General features: G+C 41.8%; 1 protein-coding gene across 3 annotated transcripts in view; it reads left to right on the top strand.

Annotated features, from left to right (window-relative positions):
- The window catches only part of GRIA3 (glutamate receptor, ionotropic, AMPA 3), a 151,872-nt gene that overhangs the window by 84,202 nt on the left and 46,673 nt on the right, over positions 1 to 20,997 (top strand). For all 3 annotated transcript variants that reach the window (XR_001413457.1, XM_014955100.1, XM_014955099.1), the window contains exons 5-10: positions 2,852 to 2,905; positions 4,348 to 4,509; positions 7,226 to 7,393; positions 10,081 to 10,185; positions 11,527 to 11,634; positions 12,813 to 13,019. Coding sequence is in view for 2 of the 3 variants with exons in the window: in XM_014955100.1 (XP_014810586.1) it covers positions 2,852 to 2,905; positions 4,348 to 4,509; positions 7,226 to 7,393; positions 10,081 to 10,185; positions 11,527 to 11,634; positions 12,813 to 13,019 (804 nt within the window). In the remaining variant the exon portion in view is untranslated. The remainder of the gene's footprint in view (positions 1 to 2,851; positions 2,906 to 4,347; positions 4,510 to 7,225; positions 7,394 to 10,080; positions 10,186 to 11,526; positions 11,635 to 12,812; positions 13,020 to 20,997) is intronic.

The following is a 20,997-nucleotide window of genomic DNA, read 5'->3' on the forward strand; positions in this document are numbered from 1 at the left end:
CCCAAATCTGGCATATAGATCTGTACTTCCAGTAAGCCTGGTGCTGGCTAGCAGATCTGACTGTTATTTTAAAACCAGATACATTTTTATTATGTTCCCTCCAGATTTTCTCTTAATTAATTGGAAATATCCAAAGAGTTAATTAAAAACACAAACTTTATTTGATTCTGTATCAGACCTGACATTATGATCTTTTATCTACAAGGCAAGAATTATATGGGATCAGAAGTCTGAATTATTCATGATAGTTTCCAGCCATTTTTTTTTCTGTTCTCCTTTGTTCAGTATAAAATCTTATAAGCTTTTCTTTCAGGCAAGGTGAAAGCAATATTAAGTCTCAGAAGTGAAACTTACCAAAGACATGTAGCTCTGCGAAATCCTTGTCCTGTAATCCTGGCTTTCTATTCACCACCTCTATTCAATATCCCACTTTCTATATAAGCTTCACAATATATAAGCAGTTGATGAGATTTATTTGTTATACTCCTGTTTTCCTTCTTCATAAAAAAGCTTTATCCGTCCCTTCACTCCCCTAGGAGCACCACTCATGTCTGTGATTGTTTCTGCTGGGCTCTCTAATCCAGCACCCCCATGCAAGGTGCTGGACAGTTGGTAGAGAGTGGCAAGTGAGGGAGTAGAGGAGTTGTGCTTGTTAAGATTTAGGACAGCAGGTGTAGTGAATTTTAAAAACATTGTTATAATGCAGTTAAATAGTTACAAAATAATGTGGTTGATTGTGTGAGTAGAAATACTGGCAGGTCACTTCTGAAAGGTGCTTTATGAATGAAAGCTTGACTGTAGTACGTTGGACCTCTCTAAGGGACTAAACAGAATTCTTTCTGGTCATGTTGGAGATCTGGCAACAGATGAGATGGGAAGTTGAGTCTGATCTGTGCTAATGAATCCTACATTTCCTATTGCAGTATTGGTCCTGATGCCTGTAGCAGCTCCATGTATGTTTTTTCTTACAGCCTCTGACTTCATCTGTCATGCTGTTTTTCTCTGAAATAAACACATTTCTGGGTAGAAATGAAAAAGCTTTCTTATTTGTTGTTAAGGTTAAAAGGACAAAGAGTATTGTTGTTGTTAAATAAGTTCTTTGTCTCTAACCTTTCAAAAGTAAATTGCTGCCTTTAAGGTAAAATTAAAGCATACAGAGAATTCAGTATGCAAATAGCATGCACACCAGATGATCTGAAGGAAGCCTGCACATTTCCATAGAAAACAAATGTGAGTGTAGGAAAGCAGATGCTTTCTACCAGCAGAGTGTACATACAGTTCTCAAGAGAACCTGAACAGCAATGTATTATCAGACTGCTGAAAGTATGCAAATTCCTACAGAATTAAATGTGAATTTAAAAGAAATGGCATCTATTAAGGACAAGACAACCCAAAGAGGCAACTGGGAACTTAATAATTTAATCAAGAACTTTAACAGGCTCAGCAGTATATCTAAAGTCAATGACTCAAATGTCATCTGTTTTTAGCAAAGACGTAAGTGGTCATGTTGAAAGATGTCTTTTAGAGTATCGCATATGGAGTGCTTATCTGTGACCATGGAGAAGAACGTTATGTATGAACGTTGGTATGGTACATACAGATTTTCAGATGATTCTCCATCAACAACCGTCATCTGTTCGCTTGAGCTGCTCACAGGGTATAGTCAGTGATACACCTGCGGTGTGTCGCCAGCATTATGTTTGCTGGTTTTATTAGTTTAACCCAGCAAGTCTGGGAAAACTTGGTTCTGTCCTGACGCACATGTACTCACCACAATTATTAATTCAATTCTTACTGCTGGACACTGCCCCACCTGAACAAGTGGGGCTGGATGTGTGTCACTGAGATTGTAATCTGAAAGCAAGAGAGTGGTGCTAAGTGCAGTGGCATAATCTTGCAGAAGGGGTATTGCTGGTGAGCTATAGACATGGGAACTGTGTTTCTTCCTCCTTTCTGCAAAAGCACAGTGTTACTGGAGCAGGGACGAGCACACGGGAGGGCAGAATTCAGGCTTGTCAGACAGTGCAGCCCTCACTCTTCCTCATTACTCTTAGAGAATCCAGCTGCTCAGTTCATCCTGCTGCTTTTTTGTCTCTTAGCGCTTCCATTTAATGACTCCATTTGTACAGAGAGATGCCCAAGTGAGGTCAGAGAGGGCAGGAGATGTTGGTTTAGTGGAATGTGCATCACATTTGGTATAAATTTTGATGAAACGTGTAAGGTCAGATGTATCCATTTAGATGCACTGGAAGTGGCAAGTTTTCAGGCCTTTTGAAAGCTGTCAAAAGGCATTGAAGGTCACTATTTATCACTTTAGGAATTTAACTTCAAGCATTTGTGTATGACAAGGCTTGGCCAGGGTTCTCATGGCAGGAAACCCCCAGTATGAGCTGGAGCCTACCAAGCCTCGCTGTGCTGTGGAATGAACACAGTGAGTGTCTGGGCAGTGTCACCTGCCGCGCATACATTCCACAAACAAGGAACAAAATAAACAGAGGTTTGCTGAGTGGGTAGATGTGATTTTACCTCATTTCAGCGCAGAAATACTTGATAACTAAAATGAACCTGGTCAGCAGGGGAGTCAGTCAGGAGCTTTTGTCACTCACCCAAACTGATCACAAGGGTGACTTTCCCAGGTAAGGTCATCTGCACAAGCAGAGTCTTCTCAGTCTTGTGACTTACTCTTCTGCCTGCGTGTTTTAAAGACACAAATGACTGCATCATGTCTGTAAAGCCACAGGTCTGTAATACTCGTGGTGCCCGTGGAGTGGGCATGCCATTCTCTGCTGTTTTCCACTAGTTGAGTCATCCTCTTGCAACTGAATAATATGTAATTTTTTTCTTCATGCAGGTTGTAATCCTCGGCAAACATTCGAGAGGCTATCACTACATGTTAGCCAATCTGGTAAGAACTTTTCTTCATTACAAGTATAGCTAAGGTTCAGAGGGTAATATATTCTGTTCATGTAGTGGCAACTTTAATCAGCAAAAGAGGAAATGCATGGATGAGTTCTTGGATTTTGAGAAATTACTTCAGTAAATACTGGATCTGGTATGTTACAGTAATTTGTACTCAATTGTGGTCTTTCTTTTGTCTATGAATCTCCTATCCTCTACTAATTTTAAAATAATAATTTAATTATGTTTTCCGCTAATTTGTATCCTCATAAATAAGACACTTGATAACTGTCATCTTCTCTGTAACATACTGGAAATTTAAGCACTCCAGGAAAAATAATTTTAGCATAGTTGTGTATAAAATAAGTAGTAAAAAGCTGCAAATTAGAACAATTCCATCATGTAAAGCAGCCAAGCTGTTTAGCTGTTCTTTTGTATTTCAGAGCCTAGGGTGGTGCCTGTGTATGTGTTGACCTACCAGGACAAGACAGCACATTTTTGTCTATATTAGAGCTTCTTACGGATTCTAGAATTGACTTTCAGGGAAGTTTATGATGCCGTTGAAATGCCATCTGTTAGAGTTACTTAGAAAAAGTGTTATATTGTAGTTGATCCTGCAGCAAGACTAATTTTGGGGTTCTGTGTCTACTGTGAGTAGAAAAATGATTTTCCAAAACTCACACTTTCAAGTTAGGAGTCCCACTTAGTAGAAGATTCTCTGTATCCATGTTTTGGTGTGATTATAGCAGAAAAGACAAATTTTAAAATAACCTTATTTTGTATAAGTACTGCTGTATGACTTTCAAATGTGTCATTTTGCATTATAAGAACTAGTCATGATCTCACTGATTAGCGTGTGCATAGAAATACAGGGCTGCTTCTTCTGGGTTGCCTTTCAGCGTGTGTAACCATTGACATTCAGATAAACATGACTGCAATCAAGTCATACTAATCAAAAAGACACCAATTTACTGCCTTAGGTATAAATAACAACAGAGTGGGAGAGAATCATACCGTTGTGTTTTCAAGTGAAATGCTAAGTAATGCTGTGACAGAGAACTGCCTAGCAAGAGGTGTGCATTTTACTGTACAAACGGGATTGAAGTCTTTGACCAGATTTCACCATAATGAGGAGAAAAGAGGAAATAGTAATTCACATTTCCCACTGTTTTCTTTCTGACCAGTGAATATTACGTACCACATTGCCACAACACAACAGGACAGTTTTCTATCACAAAAGTCTGAACAAGAATACGTTTTAAATTCTATACTGTGGTGCTACCACAATCCCAGTTGTGATAGTAATTATCTCCTAGGTAGAATATTTTCAGCTAACAAGAGGGAAATCAATCCATTTCTTCTGTGCTACGCTTGTAGCAGGTAAAACTGAGCCAAAGGAAAGGAACTTTGGATGGCAATGATTCTTGTTTTCTACATGTGTCCTCCCAGGGTTTCACAGACATTGTTCTGGAGAGAGTAATGCATGGAGGTGCCAATGTTACTGGATTCCAGATTGTTAATAATGAAAACCCAATGGTTCAACAGTTCCTACAACGCTGGGTGAGGCTTGATGAAAGGGAATTCCCTGAAGCCAAAAACTCACCACTGAAGGTATTTGTTTTATCCTGAAAGTAATGGAGACTATATGTGTTGCTTTTAACAATTATTTGGTGTTTTTTAACCTCAGATGTGTGCATATGTATGATACAGTTCCCTGATCAGAATATGTTCCCAATTGATGAACAGGTATGGAATTCAAAATTACTCAGATAAACTGGAGTAATGTCCTGGTATTAATAGGAAAAAATCCAGGGAAGCATAGAATACTAGCTAGGAAGGGAAAATCTGGTCCAGCCCAATGCATGGGGTGACACCAAGGCAGGCAGTAGCACTCTGTAGGACTACAGACAGAATAGGAACCAGTTATGTGGGTCTGCTGCTAGAAGGCCAGGGCCATTCAGCAACATATTTTTCCATCCCTGGGATCGTGTGATTTCTTTAGGTAAGGAAAGTTATCTTAATCCCACACATCCCACAGCCTTGCTGGCATTTCAGAGGAAGCAAAGAAAGGCAAACATAGGCCCACAAAACTCGGATTAGTGCATTGTTCCCTGTTGATTAGGACTTAGACCTGCTTTCTAAAGCTTCCTAGCAGTGATGCAGAAGTGAAGATAAGTATCAAACTAATCTTAAAAGCTCTGAAATATATAAAGTTAACCTGGGAAGATTTTATTCCACTTGAAAGCAATTTACCTTGTGGTAAAAATTATTCTACATCCTTAAAACATAATCTTAAGTATATGGTACAAACACAAAGATTACATTACCTTTCCACAAAGGTACCACTCATTATAGAAATGTGCACAGTATTTGTCAATCAGACAAAAAGCATACTTAAAAATTGATGTACAATATTTTTGATTAGGAAATAAAATTGCCTAGAGATTAAAGCCCTGATGTTTAATTTATTCTGTATTTTATCAGCCTTTCCCTTCTCTCTCTCTCTCTTTTCTCTTTGCATGCTCATGCATTTATAAGTAGAATTCAAATAAAGTAGAAAATTAGATAGCTCTCTTGGCATGACTTGGAAGGGACTACATTAAGGTTACTGACAATTGACGCAGTCTGCTGAAAAAATTATCAGCATGTAAGTTCTACGTAGTGCTAGATCGGACAGCTATTACAAGATGTTTTTAATACAAGAACAAATACCTTAAAATTACTATCTGGTTCTATATTGTTGTGTGGAATGTGACATATCACCTTTATTAACTTACTAAAAGAGGAGAGGGTAATCATTGCAAAGCATCACAGAAAGAAGTAAAAGCCGACGGGATCAAAAGAGCACAGTCAGAGCAGGAACCACCACACACCCCCAGTAAGAGGTTCGAAATGGCTGTCATTCAAAACTCAGTAAGAATGGCTGCTGTATAGCCTTCTTCACAATCCTACTTCTGCACTCTTTTTTATCAGATACAATTCTCTTGAACTGCACATGCAGACATGTCTCATTCTGTGCAGATTTCCTAAGGCTTTATATCGAACTGAAGAGCTTGTAATAAGATAATACACATTTTTAAGAATTATGGACCACCGATTGTGCTATCCTGCCCTACTGGATAGAATTAACTTCTTCTGAACTGAATAAGTCTTACCCACAAAGGGAGTAGCTGAATGTGCAGTTGAAGCTTGGATTTCCGCCTTTCTAATTCATGCATGGGCAGCATGTCTTCTGGCATGAACTCCAGCATAAGGTTCCCCAGGAGCCAGGAGCTCTACGGTATCCCACAGACAGCCAAAAGAAGGGCAGGTGTACCAATATATCCACATACCCCTTACGTTCTTTTCTTCTTCTCTTCATTCTATTACAAGCACTGTGGAAATATGCAGGGTCTGTTACCAGGGGTTTGAAATCTGGTCATATGCACTGAGCACGTGTAATTGCTCTCGGTGTGTACATGTTGAAATGGTCTCATGTGCACAGACCTTTAAGTTACAGGTGTGCTGTGATGCTGGTGAAAACCAGTGATGTCATATGCAAAGCCTGGGCCGCTCTAGGAGGGAAGAACTTTCAGACAAACACGTGAATGTAGGAGAAAACCATCTCCATCAGATTTCATAGGTGATACTAAATTTATAGCATTGGAGGGTGTCACCAGATACATACGACAAGTCATGAATGAAGTTGACAGCAACATGAACAAGTAGCTAAGGAATCTGGGGATTTTGTTAAAGAGTTGATGCTACACAAAGCTTACCACCCTCCTCAGATTTACTGTGGAGTAAGAGAAGGCAGATGGGCAATTACCAAGGAGACATAATGCCTAAAGTGTATTTTGTGATTACTTGCTTGTATACCTGTCTTCTAAGAAAAGTAATCTGATCTATTTCTTGCCAGATGCTACCTAATCAGGATTGTGGTCCAAACAGAAATGATTTATGTTAACTTTAATACAAAACTGTCTGTCTTGGCAGTCTTGTTGAAAAGAAAAAGAATACTGCAACATGAGCTCTTCTTCTCTATTGGTAGCAGTATGGGCCAGCATGGAATTGCAGACTTTTATAGTGAGCTCACTTAGATGAGCCTGCTTCCAATTAAATTTGAATTTTATGCAGCTACAAACTGGTTTTATTATTTTGCTGCTATACAAAATGAAAATATTTTTAATTTGTTAATTGAAATATGTGGAATTGTTAAATGACATAAAGCACCTGCGGCAGAACAGAGAACAAGTAAAAGGGCTTGGAAACTTGATTCTTCTCAGAATTACCTGTTGCAATTCTAAGGTTGCAGTTTGTCATCATATTTTATTTGCATCAATTTTAGTATACGTCTGCACTGACCCACGATGCAGTCCTAGTCATAGCAGAGGCTTTCCGTTACCTCCGAAGACAGCGTGTGGATGTCTCCAGGAGAGGTAGTGCTGGAGACTGCCTGGCTAACCCTGCAGTACCATGGAGCCAAGGAATTGATATAGAAAGAGCGCTGAAAATGGTAAGGACAAACATACCAGCTAATGAATGTATTTATACCACAACAGCAGCAATTCTGCTGGGACCAAACTTGCGCCCAACTCCATGTACACAGAGTTTCTGTACTCACACAAACAGCTGCAGCTCCTCAGGGAAAAAAAAAAAAGGAAAGTCGGTCAGACTTTGTAGAGTAGGGTAGATGGTTGGACTCAATGATCCCAAGGGTCTCTTCCAACCTGAATGATTCTATGATTCTATGAAATAACTCTAAAACAAACTTCTCAGAATCAATTATGTTAATGCAGGCATAGAACTGGAGTGAGATCAGAATTAAGACCATGTAAGGTATAAACAAATCCTTGAATTATAGAGGGTTATAATCAGATTATGTCACTCTTAAGAGTGGGAGAGATGGTTCGGTCTCACATTGCCAGAGCTCTTTTTATGCCATTATGTCACTTCCTAACAAATGCCCTAACTGCACATTCACTAATGCAGCATTACACACTTTTGAAGAGAAGTTAATTAAATTCAGCCTCCACAATAGTTAAAGAATTTGTACTGCCCATTTGAACTTAATTACAAGCAAAACAAAGCTCCTCTGAATGATACATGAGGTATTCAAGTTGACAAAGAAAACCAGCACTGCTACAGGACACTCCCTATTTGGGAGAATTTATTTTAAAAACATAATTCATAAGATACACAAAGCCAAACTCATGATTGGCAAAAAATGCAGGAGTTTACTTTCAGCTGGTTGCCTTGTATTGTTTTAGCTATTCAAAGTCATCTAAGTGAGCTTTCTGTACGGCTCCAACAAGTGCTACCCAAGGTCATCCCACACAGCCTTCCAGACCACATCCTGTCCATCACACTCTCTCCCTCTATTCAGACAATGATCTTAAATCTTGGCTTCAGGGGAAAAAAGAAACTTTGATTTAACAATGTTTCCTCTCCACTCTGTAGCAACAACTCAGATAAGAATGCTTTTTTGCAAGACATCCTTGGAATATCCTGTGCCAGCAGAAGGTTCAGTGCCACGCTGTAGTCATCCTGTGGGTAAAAGGGAAGAACAGGCATTACCTGAGTCTGCTTCCCTACAGCCTTGAAAGCTGTGCATGTCTGTATTTCTAAAGCTGATTCTAAGGCGTCAGATCAGCAGCAGACAGTTTACCTGAACAGATCTGGGCAGTTATAAATAGTCACTCCATTTGTGATTGCCTCCACATGCTGCTTCCAGAAGCGTTCCGAGTCCTGGCGAGTCTTCCTGCATCGGTGCAGCCAGATTTCACAAAATGCTGAGTTTTCCCACCAAAGATAGAAACAAATTAAATTTGAAGCCAAAAGGTGTCAAGAGCCCAACGCTCATGTCTCAATACTCATCACGATGAAGCTGGCCTAACAAGCTCTGCTGAGACATACAGTCACTGCTGTGCTAAGGTAGCCAGACAGCAGGCACAGCAGCTCACATCTGGCTGCAAGTTGTATGTCAGCTACCCTACAAATACATTTACTTTGTCCACAGTTGATAAGACGACTTAGAGGCAAATTTGGCTTTCAAAGCCGAACTGGAGGCAGGAATAACTCACATGTGCTTCCAGACCCCTGAAGTTATATAAACTATTTTAAGAAAGGTTCACATCCACTTACTGATAAAAACCATCACACTCTTTATATGTCAGTGTGAATTTGGCTCACTGGATAATGCGGGGTCCAAGGACTCGATGATCTCTGAGGTCCCTTCCAACCACCACAATTCTGTGATTCTGTGAATTTTGACTGGTTTGTGTAGGCTTGTCCACCAGAACAACTTTGATTGCACCATCTCTAAACCATAAATAGCAGATCAGTCACCAGCCCTGAACAGTTTCCCTTTGACTAGTCTTCCATCACCTCTTCCTGTAACTTCCACTGCATTTTGCTAAATACTAAAGCTAGTTTACCCCTACTGAAGTTCCAGACTGTTACCCCTTCTGCCTGAGATGACAGCTTGTCAGTGTTGATAAGTGATAAATGGAAATAACTCACCCTTTCGTACAGGGAAATAAGAAAGATTTTTTTCTTTGAAACAAAGTACTTTATACTTCCCCTCTTCCCCTTAAGATGATTCATGTGAGTAGGTAATGATAATGACTTACCATCTATACACCCATCCATCCAGATTGAGACCAAAACTCGATAAGCGGTAGAGACAATTGTCTGTGCTCATTCAGAGAAGATGTTCATCCCTGTCTCCTACAGTGGGACTGATCTTAAAATAAAACACTTCCAGGAATGAGCAATGGTATGGGATTCTGGTCCGTATCGCAAATCACTCTATACCATATTGTGAGGGGTTTAATGGCACTGAATGCATGTGCCTCACTCGTACACCGTGCTGCATCAGTGAACACAGCGTGACTAAGCATGGCAGAATCAGTCTGTCTTACATTTAACATACGTGCAGGGCTAATTTCACTTATACTTAAATGCAGCTCACTCTGTGGGAGTGAATCACCAGCTGAGTACTAACTAACAAAGAATATGTGCAGCTGAAACTGAGAGAATTGGAATTGGTTTTGTTATGAAGACTGTAACTGGCTGTGTTGAAAGTGCTACAAGTCTCTTCATTAGATAAAAATTGTGCTAGTGGGTTTCTGCAAAATGTAACAGAGGGGAAAATAAAGTGAATCTTTTATTAAAATGTTTGTTTCTTTTTATTGCCTTAAGGTGCAAGTTCAAGGAATGACAGGGAACATCCAATTCGACACCTATGGGCGGAGAACAAATTACACAATTGATGTATATGAAATGAAAGCCGCTGGATCACGGAAGGTGAGTTTCAAGATATGCATCCAGATTTCATATCTTCACAAATATTTATTCCAACAAACTAATGAAAATCAAAAGTACCACACAGGCACTGTAATAACAGGGCCCTAAGGAAACCCAGCCTTCTTGCTATCTTCCCTGTCCTGGGAATCATGTTCTGTTCTGTTCCTCACCCTGACCTCTCGCCCTGTGTAATATCTTCATTGGTTTCCATGTCAACTTCAGACCCCTTAAAACCCTTGTGGAGCTTTTTCACTGCCAAGCATAATACCTGCTGTCATGGTCCTGTGCTCAGCCCTATCTCCTAAATTCCTCTTCATCGTTCCCTTCCTCTCCATAACAGGCCTTGGACCCATAGGGAAGCTGGAGCCAGTGTATTTTAGAAACCTTCTGAAACTAAGGGAAAAGAAGTTTGGTTTTAATTAGGATTTGCTACTTACTCTCCTGTCTCCTAAATGAAGTATGGATCCTAAGTGGGATAGTTGCCTAGATCCCTGTTATAAAAGAAATTTAGGGCAGATTTTAAAAAATAATTAGGTAGACAGGATCTCAGGAGTATTGAGAGAAGAATCTGCGCGGCCAGGGCACGTAAATCCCCCTGATTTTGCCTGGCAATAGATATCTGACCTGCTTAGTCACCACTGAGACCCCTTAAACTCTTCTGCACATATTTGATAGCAAAATACCCCTGGACATGGCCCAGGCATTCAGCTAGGTTTACTGTGCAGACAAAGGTGTTACTTCTGTGCTGTGCAGGAATACAAACCTAGTGCAATAGCATAGCAATGTAGCCACAGCAGCATGAAGGTCAGCACAAACCAGGTGACAGATAGTCATCTTATGCTCACAGAGAGGTTTGTATCCCATACCAAGGATAATGCTACTGTGCCTGTGCTACTAACGATGTGTGTTCATCTGCTCTACAGCTAGCTCAGGCATCTCTGCCGGGACCTCATTCACTGTCCAAACTACAGCAGAATAGGGATAAAAATAACAAAGTCAAAGAATTTCACTCAGAGTGCTGTGCAGTTTATTTTCTTGTCAATAGAATATTCTTATGCTGTGGATACGCGGCGATTTTTTCCACAGGCATAGTGATGATGTGGATTTAGATAGGGAGAATTCAATATGTATTGTCACTTAGATTTGGCTTCTAGTTATTTGCACGTGGGCTTGAGAACATTGCTTCTTTAAGGAAATTAGGTCGAAGCTAATGTAGTCCTTTAATGGCAAAAATGTTTCGTGAATGAGTGTTACAAAGCTCTATGTTTGACAGTTCCTGTTACAAGTTCCTGCACCAGAGTCCTTATAAAGGTATGTAATGAGGTATCTCCATTTTTATAGGCTGGTTATTGGAACGAATACGAAAGATTTGTGCCAGCATTAGATCAGCTGCCGTCTAATGACACTTCATCTGTGGAGAACAGAACTATAGTAGTCACTACCATCTTGGTAAGTTTCATGTTCTTAGTGTGTTTGTGTTTAGGAAACAAGGCGCGTGGCTCCTGAGGTGTGTAAGACACCTCTCCAGGAGGCAAATGTTGAATACTTTGGGACTTCAAGTGACTGAAAAGTTCAGTATCTTCCAGAGATGTACTGAGGGGTTGACCCTGCAAAGATCTATGTGTGTCAATAAGTTTACTCACAGGAGGAGCTCACTGAGCTCAGCACTGTGCTTTGCTGCTTCTCAGACACTTGAACTCCGTTGAATGCCTCGTGTAAGTGAAGTTATTCTGCATGTATGTAAATAACTGCAGGATCTGGCCTTCCTGCTGTAGGGTCAAATCTTGCACCCCTCACTCAGGTACAGCTCCTGTAAGCTCAACCCCTGTGGACTGAGTAAGGGTGGCACAATGAAGCCTGTAGAGAACTGGAACTGCTGTAGCACTGGGTGAAAAGCGACCTATACCTGTGCAATTCCGAAGGAGTAAAGCTCTTCCTGTGTCTCATAAACAGCAGCACCTGTGTCAGTCCCAGTGCCTCTGGCCGATGTGCTCTGTACAGTATTGTTTGTGACTTTTATGCCTGTTACAGTTCTACTAAGCATGAGCCAATTTTATGCTATTTCCTGAAGCATTGTATTTTATAGTTCTGTGGATTTAGTGAGATATAATCAGCATTTCTGCTAGAATTTTCCAAGAAGGCTAAGGGAATTTAGTGACAAAAATTGCTGCTGAGGATTTTAGCTTAGCTTCCCCTAGGCTGCTTTGAAAATACCTCCATCAGAGCCCCATTCTAGGCCACGGGGGCCTTAGGAAATTATTTTGATGGTAGAGGTGTTGGGCATGTCAGTTCTTTAAACAGTAGAACCTGAATTATTACTACAGTGATGCTATTTGATTGTCTAATGAGGCTTAATCCTGCAAACAAAAGTGTAACTTTGTTAAAGTGGAATAGTCCCATTGTCTGCAATGGGCCCATACTAGGAATTAAATCAATAGTATGTGTGGCTGTAGGATTAGCCAAGTTTCTTTAAACTGCGAAAGTCTGTCTTTCTAATTTCTGTACCAAAGCAGGAAATACTGTAAATACTTGCCAGTAATATAAGGGATAATAACAGCGCTCATGTTGTATGTTTTAACACTGTATTTTTCATTCATAGACTTTTGATCTTTACTTTTGTTTCAAAGGAATCACCATATGTAATGTATAAGAAAAACCATGAACAACTAGAAGGGAATGAGAGATATGAAGGATATTGTGTAGACTTAGCTTCTGAAATAGCAAAACATGTTGGAATAAAATACAAACTGTCAATTGTTGGAGATGGGAAATATGGAGCTAGGGACCCTGAGACTAAGATATGGAATGGCATGGTGGGTGAACTGGTCTATGGGGTAAGTTTCTCTTCACATTCATTTTAATGTTTTATATAAAAAGTTATGCTCAAAGTTAATAAACTGCAAAATAAAGATCATCTGTTTGAATACCACCTTTAAAATTCTAGGTATTTCTTTGTAGTGCCATTTTTATAGTCTACTTTTCTAATTGTTTCATTGTAGGGACATGTCACTTTTTTACTGCTGTTCTCCAAATCAGAGTCCACAAAATGTTGAGAAGTGGCATTGGGCAAATTTGAAATTCTTGTCTACAGCAGAATTTCCAGTTTGCCCTTCATATGCTGCTTTTGCATTGCTGTGTCTTCCTTTTCTCGATCAGCCTCATAAGTGCTGGGGGCTTTCCCCTCCCATTAAAGGTCTGGTACTAGGATGCTGGCCCTCGTTGGGTCGCTGATGTTGGTTTGTGTTTGACAAGAGACTGAAGACTTAGTTGCCCCCATGGTTGCTTTTCAGGCTAGAAAGCAGTGCAGGTGTGAAATCACCCATGTCTTTTTTAACTTTAAACCCTGGGTTTGGTTTTAAAAATCAACTGCCAGACAAAAAAAAAAAAAAAAAAAAAAAAAAAAAATTTTATTCACATTAATCTAAAGGGGGGGGGCAGGGAGCAAATGTAGTCACAATGTGAAATACGTTACGCTGTTTTCTGCCTAAATGTATTTATTCTAAGTATTACAAAACACTGCCTAAGTTTTGTCAAAGACAGGAAGCCATAATCAAATCCTAGATACACACAGGCCTATAAAAAACAACATTACAAAAAAAAAAAAAAAAAAAAAAAAAAAAAAAAGTCTTAATTCATTGCATTCCTCTATATTTCTATATTGGGTGTACATTGCTTTGTTTAGTAAGAGCAAAAACAGTCCAGAATTGCCATTTTAGAAACTTCTTTGAAAATTAGAATTTTGGAATACAGATAAACCAGATGGAAGGAGGAGAAAATTGGCTTTGCAGAAAAGACTTTACAAGCTGGTATTTCATCTTTGCTTTTTTTCCCCCAAAATGCTAATGAGATGATTTGTGATTCCGCCCAAATCTTCTTTACAGTTTATTTTTAACAAGCTTTCCTTTATTAAAAATATCTGAGCAGAAGCGAGTATTTCCATTGCCTCCTTTTGTTCCATGGCTGACTGTAATTTCTAAAAATCACCTCAAAATTTCCTTAGGATAACATATCATCATTCTTGTAAAATTTTTGGTGAGATAATTCTTTTCAAGTGAATCAGTCTTTTTAAAGTAATTGCTAGATTTGCAAAAGTTTTATTATTCTCCTGCAGTCAGTCCTGTTGCCTTGTCATACACTTGGTAGCGTATTCAACTTTAAAATATTTTGTATAAGCAACAATGTTTTTGTAGTATTGCATTAAGGGGAGGGAGGGAAATTGGCTGATTCAAGGAAGTAAACAGGGTTCTGGACTCCTGGGTCAGTGGGGGTTCACTTCCCTGTTGCACTGAGATTTCACATTATGCCAATCTTTTGAACTCCCCATGCCTCAGTTGTGCGATTTGGGAAACTGGTGCTACCTCTCTTACAGAATACAATAAATGGAGAACCTCTGGAGCAAAGGTTTAGTTTAGTTCCAAGCATAATTACATTGCAGTGGAAACCTAAAACCTCAGTTTCCCTGTGTATGGTTCAGGAAATATCAAGAGTATTAGCTGTAATTGGGTCCTTTTGTTATATTTGCAAGTGAAAAGCAATGAAACAGTTTGTTCACTTAAAAAAAAAAAAAAATTGTACCACGTGCAAAAGTCATGACAAAGGAGAACCTGAAATTGGTGCTAACAGCCAGGACACAGGGACTGCCTACACCAGAGGAGGAAAGGTGTGATGTGGGCCACTGCCTTCGGGACTTGAGCCAAGATTAGCCTGTGCAGCTGCTGTTCGATGCAAGATCCATCTGGATAAAGGGCCACAAAAATGATCAGGGGGCTGGAGCACCTCCTCTGTAAGGACAGGCTGAAAGAGTTGGGGTCATTCAGCCTGGAGAAAAGGTGGTTCTGGGGAGACCTTATAGCAGCCTTCCAGTACCTACAGAGGGCTTATAAGAAAGATGGGCACAAACATTTTAGCAGGACCTGTTGTGATAGGACAAGGGGTGATGGCTTTAAACTAAAAGTGGGTAAGACTCAGACTAGATATAAGGAAGAAATTTTTTACAAATGGGAGTGGTGACACACTGGCCCAGGTTGCCCAGAGAGGTGGTAGATGCTCTATACCTGGAAGCATTCAAGACCAGGTTGGACAGGGCTTTCCACATCAGCAAAAACCAGCCTCACAGGCACCGCAGACCATGCCTTAAAACACCCTGAACCCACCCCACCGTTGTCATTTTCCTCTGCAAAAAGGCCTGTTCCTTTGTATTCTGAAGCAGTTTTCGTCTGTGTGTTCTCATTAATGAAAAACTGAGGAATGTTTCCCTCCCTGACCCCCAACAGCTCCTCTTCTCACGCTGCGAGCTCAGTTACTGAAGCCTCTTCACTGCAGTGCTCAATTATTCAAAGGTCAGATGTGTCCCTTGACGTTTGACTGTAGACCCAGGTTAATGCTTACAGCCCAGCGCTGCTGAGCTGGCTCCCCATCCTGCCGAGCTGAACCTCTGAGCTGGCACGTTGCTCAGAAATCCACCTGCCTTTCTGTCAGCAGGGAAAACAGCCCCTGAGCTCTAAGTACAAACCTCACCAGCCCTCCGGACCCTTTCCCAGCCCTGTTTGCAAACATCATGAAATGCCCTTGGCCTCTTTCTCCATCTGTTGAGAGGGGACTGTGTACCACACTCACAAGGATGTGCACAAAGCCCTTTGAAGATGAAAAGTGCTCTAGAAGTGCTAATTATTTGGAGCAAGCGCCTCATTTATGTGCTGACTTTCCTTTATCTCTCAGGGGCTTAAAACTCTATTAGGGAACTAAAACTGTACGTTACCCCTAATGCCCCTGTGAGCCCTGTCTGCAAAATGACTGTCATATTTGGCTCCTCTGGATTCCATTTTGGGAAGACAAGAGGGAGATTAGATTTTAAATGCCTTTATTAGCATGTATGGAAGACGGGCATGGGGGGATAAAAGGGACCTGATTGGTTTTGGTACCCGTTATCCAGCAGCTGAACTGAGCTGTGGCAGAAAACACAATCTTTTAGATTGCATTTGTCTCAAGTGATAACAGTGACTAGTCATTTGTCAAATGCAGCATATTCCTGACCTAACAAGCTTCTCGCCACCACCTGGCACTGCTGGGAAATCTTACCAGGCTTTTTGAATGCTGTGCCCTTTTTCGCTTAGCTCAATGCATACAACTCTTTTCTAAAATTGCTGTTAGGACAGTCATAGGAAGTGAATGGCTTGTCATTTTAATGCCAAAACCCTAATTAACTGTAATTAATGTTTTGTTTGTGCCAGTTGGTTGTTACTGTCGCTCTTGCTTCCTGTGGGATGCAGCGTAGAGTCAGGAGAGAGAGCGCAGCCGGGTCCTTGCAGCCTCCCAGTGGCTCCCACTGCCGAGGAGTGGGACAGGAGGGACAGGAAGGGGCTCTGTGAGCCCTGAGCTGTACCCAAACCAGCAGGGGTGCTGTGTCACGGTGCTGTGGGTCCTGAGGCTGACCAGCACAGCCCTGACTCCAGTGTAAGACTAGCTGGAGGTCTGCATTAACTAGGCTAACTGGAGTAGTGCCGGGAGTTACACGTTACCTGCAGATAGACACACCATAATACTTCCCATTAGAAATTCTCCCTCCCCTCTCTCATATCACACCAGGGCTGGTTGGAGGGCGTAAAAGTCTGCTGTGCATTAGGGTCCCCCACAGCTGAGGACAATCTCAGTGTGCCCTCTGGCACCTTGCCTCGTGGCTTTGCAATGGGCTGCACAACTGGTTCCAGAGAAGGGAGCTCTTTGGCAGCTCGGGAGGCAGGGAGTTCTGGCAGAGCAGACGTTCCCAAACTCCTTTCCTTCTAACAGCAGAACCCAGAAGTCTTGTTAGAGGCAAGACAACAGGGCCTTGTAGTTTGTTAGCAATTTTCAAATGGTGGTGGTAGTACTAATAATGGTAATAATAATTGATAATAATAAACTTGACATAACAATGAAATTTATTTGATTTTTCATAAATAAAAAAACATCAGTTCAGGTCTAAGAAAACCTTAATTTTGCTCTTTCACTCTGATGGTGTCAAAATAAGACTCCTCTTCCTACCAGAAAAAACCTACCAATTCAGGCCCTTTTGTGTTTTAAACAAAAATAAATTTCTAAAACATAGTGGAAACTTTTGGCAGCATAAAAATAGCAAATAGGTAAAGCTTTTTTCCTGCACGTTTTAGAAGAGGGAAGTAGCTAAATCATTCTCAGTCTAAGGGACTGAACTGCTATTTAAACTTAACCAGCAAAGCAAACCAGCAAGGCCAGTGCTCTGTCCCCCAGAGATCATTCTGCTAACGAGGTGCCCTTGTGGGGCTGATGAGCAGCAGCACCTCCCACAGCGCTCAGCGCACACCCCGCGAGCCCGGTGCTCGGGGCTTTGTACCCACCAGCAGCTGAGCACTAGACAATCGTCTTTTCTCTTCTGTAGGGTAAGCCTCTTTCTGTAGGCTTTTATTTCTTCTTCCCCTTTTAAAGCAGGCTGCTGTTCTTCCTCCGCTGTTCAGCCAGGGAAAGCCTTCCCTCCCTGGGCCTGACGCTTTTCACAGCGCTGAGGCTAATTGACAGTAAGTTTAACACAGATCTTAATTGTAACTACAAATGCTTTGGGAGTGTAAAGAGCAGCCAGACCTTACAGCCTTTCAGACTCTCCTCAGGTGAAAAAAAAGGTCTTTATAAAAACCTTTCAATATGTAAAATAGCGTAAAGGAATGAAGCAGGGATGTAAAGGACAGACAGTCCCCCGAACGCAGGCAGCCCCCGCAGTCTGTCAGAGCGGGACCACCTACACATCTCCCTGCCTTTACCAGACTAACCAGCCTCGCGCGGCGCTGGCCTCTCTAGCTCTCCAGCAGCAGAAGAAAGACTCCAGATGGCATACACAGCCTTTGAATCGCAGCGGAGAAAAAGACTAATTCGATTCCTAATTCTCCTCGAAACATCCCGTGTGCTCTTAGTCTGCAGAGCCTGCCTGTGCCGTGAGTAGGAAAAGCTCGCCCTTCGCCCCTCACCCCTGGTTTCAATGGGAGGGAAGCCCAGGGACAAGTGCCCAAAGGCGATGGCTCTGCCCCATGGCTCAGATGGACCCTCCTCCTCTACACACCCAGACAGATGGGGGGTCCCTGTCCAGGCAGGTGCTGAGCCATGGTGGCACTGCACCGTGCTGGGGGACAGGACAACAGCCCTGGCACAGAGCCACGCTGACACGGTCACAGACTTTGGCTGACCTGTGTCCAAGCACAGACAGAGGAAGAACATGTGTGTCCACAGCTCAGAAAGCAGATGCACCCTTAATTTCTCCATCTGCTTACAGTAATAGTGTCTCCAAAGGAACTGTGGGCATCCACATAAAGCCATAAAGCCTGCTTGGACAACATTGACAAACTACTGCAGACAAGGCCAACTGCAGTTTTAACACCTTAATATGGCCTTTTACACTGCTCAGCTGATACGCACTAAGACTTCAATGCAGCACGTTGCCAGTCAGGTATCAGCTGGTGGTTTTAAATAAGTGTGAGCTAGTGTGTTAAAAATGCTTTGCCCCCATGACCCAGCCTCTCAACCCACTCTGATATCCTTGAGTACGCTGGACTCTCTTTACAAAGTAGCTTTCACCAGCAGATGCCACAGGTGATGTGTTGCTCTCTCTGGCGCACTTTTTTGATGCCTGGAAACCTCAGACTGCACTGAGAACTCCTAAAACATGCTCAGAGTCAGTTGTCATTCCAGCACAGGCTCTTCTGGCACTGCTGTGTACCTGCACTGAGAACTTCTGGGGAGCCTGAGGGTTTGGGCTCCCAGTGGAAATTGGGCAGTGTCTGTCTTCTTCGGTCAGCCAGCACTCCAAAGACCTCGGTCTTCGAAGTGCTGACTGACTTCCCATCACACAAAGGTCTTGCAAAGGGACTGTAGATCAGACCCACTTCTTGAAAAGTGACACACTGGCAAAGAAATTGTTCAGTTCTGCAAGTATTAATGACCAGAAGCACGTGCAGGCAGGAGCATGAGCGGTATCTCCTCTAGAGCATGGCTTTGAAGTTAGGAAGACTCATCTTTAGGTCTGTGAGTAGAAGAATTCAATCCTTCCTTTTGGGTTACAGGGGTGGAACATCTTATCGTTTTTCTTTCTCCATATAGAGGGATATTTCCATTTGTGATTTTTTTCTCCCTCCCCTTAAGAGTCTGGAGGTTTGCAGCCCCCTGGGTCAGCTTTGAACAGAGCGGGTAGTGCTGTGTGCTGCATGCCCTCTCTAAATCCATCCCTCCCACTCGAGTAGGCAAAGACAGAACAAGCCTCAGAGGAATCCGTGACATTTCTCGCCCAGCTCAAATGCAGTGAAGATGATGTTTGAAACGCCATTAGTCATGAGTGATTAGCAAAGCTTAGTTGTTGAGGTTCTTAACCCCCCGCCCCCCTCCATTTCTGCACAGGGAAAGGCATGTTTGTGGTTCTGGTTGCGTTCTTTTTAATCGAGCTCAATTTTCATGGGTTCTGCTTATCTGCAGCCATAACGGGGTGGGGAGGGAGGAGTGGAATTCACAACTGTGCTGCAATTATTAATGATCCTTTAGGTTGCTTAGAGCTCTCCATAAGCTCTCCAATTCAATACTCTATCTCTAAATAAACAAGTAAAGAGCAGTCTCTTTTTTAACCTCTCTAGTGCAACTAATATTCAGGATAGTGGTGGAGAACCGTGCTCAGGTGCTGGATTATAGCTGGTCCACTTCCAGTGCCCTGGTTGTCAATGGTTTCCTGAGACCCCGTGTCTGAGCCCATGCTTATTTCCTCTGCAGAAGACAATTGCTGCTTTATTCTTTTAAGACATGAGGGTGTTTGTGTTGTTTCCACTATATTGAACGCATACCAAAAATGAAAGGAAAGCAGGAAGACAGAATGTATCAGAAAAATAAATATTTGTATTCTTTGTAATACTAAAATTCAATTTTAAATCATTTACAAAGAAATCTGTACTGTATGGTATGAATGAGGACATAATAACAATCTGGTCTTTAAAAACTGATTTGTCTGTGCTTCAGCACAGCATCAGCTTCATTCCCCCAAGACCCCACAGGAACATCCTGCCTGAACTCAGCTGCTCATGAAGGAGATACAGATTTTATTGCGTGCTGCATCAGCACTTAGGAAGAGCTCCACCGTGTCTACTTTGGCAATTAAAATATTACTTTGGGAGAATTCAATTTCTCCAAGTCTGGGAAAATGCTACAGAAACTAGGTGCTCTTAAAGCTGAACCAGCCTTTTCCTACCTTGACGAGCTGTTCCGAGCTGGCTGTCCATGTGCAGAAGTGCCAAGCAGTAGGGCACCTGCCTCCCACCTGAGCTTCACTTCCCGTGGAATCATTGCTAAGTCTCTGCAGGGGTCCTGATCTATTCAGCTTGCTCTAATAAGGATTAATTTGTAAGTACCTCATTAGTTCAACACGAAATACAGTAGCCACAGTCAAAGTACTTAGTCTCCCAGCCAGCTGTGGACTCTTGACTACATTTAAAACTGATACTCTGTGTGCATCCCATACTTAGTGACCGCAGATATCTAATATTTGACAGTAGCTCAACAAGCAGCAGCTACAAGACAAATGTATGTTTTAGGGGAATTCATCACAAACAAGTCCCAGCATCATCCGGTCCTTTTACCACACTCTACTTGTGTCCCCACAAGTCTCTCTATTACTTAAGTGATTAACACATTCAACTGCAAAGCCAGTAAACATCCAGGCATCCAAAGGCAGCTGGCATTTTCAAGTTTAATATTCAAGCCACATTAAGTTCAGTTTTTGCAGTAAGTGACCGCAAATCAGGTGAGGGTTTTCTCCTTGGGGAAGGCAGTCCC

The sequence above is a fragment of the Calidris pugnax genome, unplaced genomic scaffold (genome assembly GCF_001431845.1).
Source record: "Calidris pugnax isolate Ruff unplaced genomic scaffold, ASM143184v1 scaffold38, whole genome shotgun sequence".
In the NCBI taxonomy this organism is placed as follows: Eukaryota; Metazoa; Chordata; class Aves; order Charadriiformes; family Scolopacidae; genus Calidris; species Calidris pugnax.